Here is a 3,460-nt window from a genome sequence, read left to right on the forward strand (position 1 = left end):
TCCCTGGTTGTATGTGGAGGGAATGATAACTATTTGTAGAAACAGCTTACTTCACGAGGTTCTATGAGGGGGAGTGAGGAGAACATTTTCGGTGTGGTTCTCTTCTGTTTATTTATTATTTGAATTGTAAATTATAGGACTGCTTTTTATTTATCATATTGTATGATGGATGGTGTAATCTGACACGGTTCATTGCGAGCGTTATTCCGTTGTATGTTGCCGTGTGAGGGACAGAGGCCCTGGAGAGCAGAGCAGAAATGTCACGTGGTTTTCAGCCCGTACTAAATAAGTAAAAAAAAACCATACGGCAAAGTTATCTCAGCGAGCTCAGACCCTCTATGGCTCCGGTTGCAGCAGCATGACACTAAACTACTTTAATTACAAGTCATGTGCTCAGAGCAATCCTTGTCAGAGAATCTGAGAAGAAACGGTTCATCCTTCTGTGGAGATTGTTGAGATTTTCATAGATTCTTCAAATTGTTCAACTTTGACTTTCAATTACACAATCATCATACATATTTGATATTTGTGAACCACCTTAGCTTGTAGCTAAAGAGAAGAAGAATATAAATATATAATTTTTATATTAAAAAAATAAATATTTAATATAGATGTATCTTGTTGAAAATGGTCACTTTTTTTCTGATTGAAATCAAGTAAATAGCAGATTGTTCCTATGTTTAAAAAAAATGAGTTGACTTTGAGGTGATACTTCATATCTAAGAAATGGGAATATGAAAATAAAAATGGATACCATCGCGAGAACATTGATTTTCCTAGGTCCCAAGGTGGTACAGAGATGCTGAATAGATGGAGTTGGTTTGGTATTCTCACCCATGCCTAAGGTATAGAGCAAATCGTTCCTGTGTTGCTGACAAACTGGAACCGTTTTTTCTCAGACACGAAAATCGATCAGAGTTTTCTCAAACAGAGAAACAAGAATAACTCAAGCAACTGCAGATCAAATTGAAGAAGATTTTAATAGATTATCAATATAAGATAGATCTATCTCTGATCAAAATCTGAGTTGATTTGACTCAGTATTGATGGAGTAATTTGCGCAGGATAATTGCACATCACAGGATCAAAGACTTATTTGGGTTAGCTCATTACCAATTTGAGATTAGCTTGTTTAAAAGAGTGACTAATCATTAAATCAGTGTTAAAACAGCAATTATCCTGCGAAGCGGCTGAGCTTGCTGAGATAACGGCAAAGAAGTGAATATAGCCCATCCCATCCAACTCTTAACTAATTAGCCACACGTAATCGTATTGAACATCGTACTGACACAATGTTGAGGGTTATCGCAAACCCCACCGCCCTTGCAGCAGACCTGAAAAAACTTGTTCAAACACGTTTTCCCCTCGCAGAGCCATGGTTTTTCCGGCGGGCAAACCAGCTTGTTCTGTCGCGGGGCAAGAGTCGCCATGATATCTTTTACATGTGTGCGACGGCGATAGGACATCACCCTGGGCCTTGTGGGGTCTTCGACGGGAAGATAATCTGGGTCGAGCGTGTTTACCATGATACCTGGGGCGAGAGCAACGGGCGTATTTTCGATAGTGCTGATTCTCGGTGACAGGGCGGTGGCTATATCCGCTATGAAGGAAATGTGTATGAGAATGGGAAGGAGTATGTAAGGATGGTTGCATTGCTGGGCCGTGATATCTCACTAGGTCTGCCGGGTGTGGCTATGAAAGAGGAAGAGAGAGAATCAGTACCTATCAAGACTTGTAAAATTGCTTTCGAGGCATTCAAAGGGATCAATGGAAAGATGTGCGGTAGACCTATTGTTAAAGGAAAGAAATGTCATGGCGGAAAATTGAAGGTATATATTTATACCTTCTCCCCTCTTGCTCTTTACATGGAGGGAGTGAAAGGAGAAGGTAATTCGCATCATGGATACGTCCGGAATAAGACTTCCGGTCTAGCATCCAAACAGCGCGATAATAAGGTGTTGAAATAGAAAATATGTTATGATGGCCACAGGGAGGTGAATCCCTTCGTCTATAGCTAGACATAAAGGATAGAGCGCATTATATACCGAGGGACCAGGAAAGACAAACAAAGAGAAACACAGGTCAACATGCTCACTATATGAAATACTCATGCATTCCCTTTGAAGCAAGGTGTGCAACGGAGATTTCATTCAACTCTGCAAACAGCAATTCAATCAATTACTGGATCATTGAGAAGATAACGCGCCTCGTCCAGAGTCTCAGGGCTAAGAGCCTATTGCTTCCCTATCCCGGGGACCCCACCACTCCCCATGTTAGCCCCACAGCACAGAGTCCGGCGTACAGCAATTTGGATGCTGTTGACATCGCACACGGCAAGGCAAGGACGAGGACGAGTTGTATGGATTATGTAACCCGCTCAGGCCAGGCTCTAGACCCAATGGGGACTAGTTGCGCGCTTCCTCGACAATGGTGTTTCTTTTTTGTCTGATTTTTCTGCTATCATAGCTTTCTCCTTCACCTCGCTGTTGATTTCCTCCTCCTATCCTGTTCCTGCGTATCCCGTCGCTAGGTGTGCTTTTGCAGTTGCGCAGAAAACTATGTCTCCCCCAGCTCCTGCAATTGCTCCCAGCGCAGGTTCCGCCGCAAAGGATGTCCAGAGAGAATCGGCGATGGCTCGTCTGCTTGGTTCCGGTAGGCTTGTTACTGTGTCTTTGAATGCTAATTAAGAAACCTCCCCTTCTAACAGTTCCTGCTAGGTTCTTCTGGCATTGCGGAACTCCTCATTTTCCATCCCGTACGGCCTCTTCACCCCTCCTTACCCAGGATACCTCCAACTAAATTCTTCTGTCAATTCTCCAGGTTGATACCACCGCAAAACGCCTTATGAGCAATCAAGGAAAGGTACAGTTATGACCAGATACATGCCGCCTGAGATGCCAACTGAGATGTTCGATGTCCAGTGCACTCACACTATTTTAAGATCGCTAGCGTTTCCCAATTGAACAAAGTCGTCTTCAAGGACTTCGCCGATGCCTCCATCGCTAAGAAGTTTACCTCTCTTTTCCCCGGTCTCGGATATGCCGCAGGATACAAGGTATGTTGTTGCCAGTGAAAGCAATACTTTATTTTCTGGTTGTCCTCTTTGCTAATACTTAATATCTATTTTCTTCGTGCTCGCGCGTCTTTAGGTATTGCAACGGATATATAAATACGGCGGACAACCATTCGTCCGGGATTATTTGGCCAAGAACCATGGCTCTTCGTTCGACAATGCATTTGGCAAGGGTACTGGGAAGGCAATCATGCACGCCACAGCTGGAAGGTAAGGAAGCGGACAACGTAAATGAGACTGATGAAAAGTCCCCTCTGATAAGATCATCTTTACTCCAGCTTGATCGGCATTGGAGAAATTGTGCTTCTCCCGCTCGATGTCCTTAAGATCAAGCGACAGACCAACCCAGAAGCATTCCTGGGCCGCGGACTGTTCAGAATTATCAAA

At 43.6% G+C, this 3,460-nt stretch overlaps 2 protein-coding genes across 2 annotated transcripts in view; one reads left to right on the plus strand and one right to left on the minus strand.

The window, feature by feature from the left end:
* The window catches only part of HCAG_01402 (predicted protein), a gene marked incomplete at both ends in the record, with an annotated part of 1,388 nt that extends 1,302 nt beyond the window's left edge, over positions 1-86 (minus strand). Inside the window, one exon of the mRNA XM_001544305.1 lies at positions 51-86. Within this exon, the coding sequence (XP_001544355.1) occupies positions 51-86 (36 nt within the window). The remainder of the gene's footprint in view (positions 1-50) is intronic.
* A 1,557-nt stretch (positions 87-1,643) lies between these two features.
* The window catches only part of HCAG_01403 (conserved hypothetical protein), a gene marked incomplete at both ends in the record, with an annotated part of 2,381 nt that continues 564 nt past the window's right edge, over positions 1,644-3,460 (plus strand). Inside the window, 6 exons of the mRNA XM_001544306.1 lie at positions 1,644-1,829; positions 2,057-2,357; positions 2,467-2,652; positions 2,718-2,755; positions 2,942-3,055; positions 3,150-3,283. Of these exons, the coding sequence (XP_001544356.1) occupies positions 1,644-1,829; positions 2,057-2,357; positions 2,467-2,652; positions 2,718-2,755; positions 2,942-3,055; positions 3,150-3,283 (959 nt within the window). The remainder of the gene's footprint in view (positions 1,830-2,056; positions 2,358-2,466; positions 2,653-2,717; positions 2,756-2,941; positions 3,056-3,149; positions 3,284-3,460) is intronic.

Source organism: Histoplasma capsulatum, genomic scaffold (genome assembly GCF_000149585.1).
Source record: "Histoplasma capsulatum NAm1 scaffold_1 genomic scaffold, whole genome shotgun sequence".
Lineage (NCBI taxonomy): Eukaryota > Fungi > Ascomycota > Eurotiomycetes > Onygenales > Ajellomycetaceae > Histoplasma > Histoplasma mississippiense.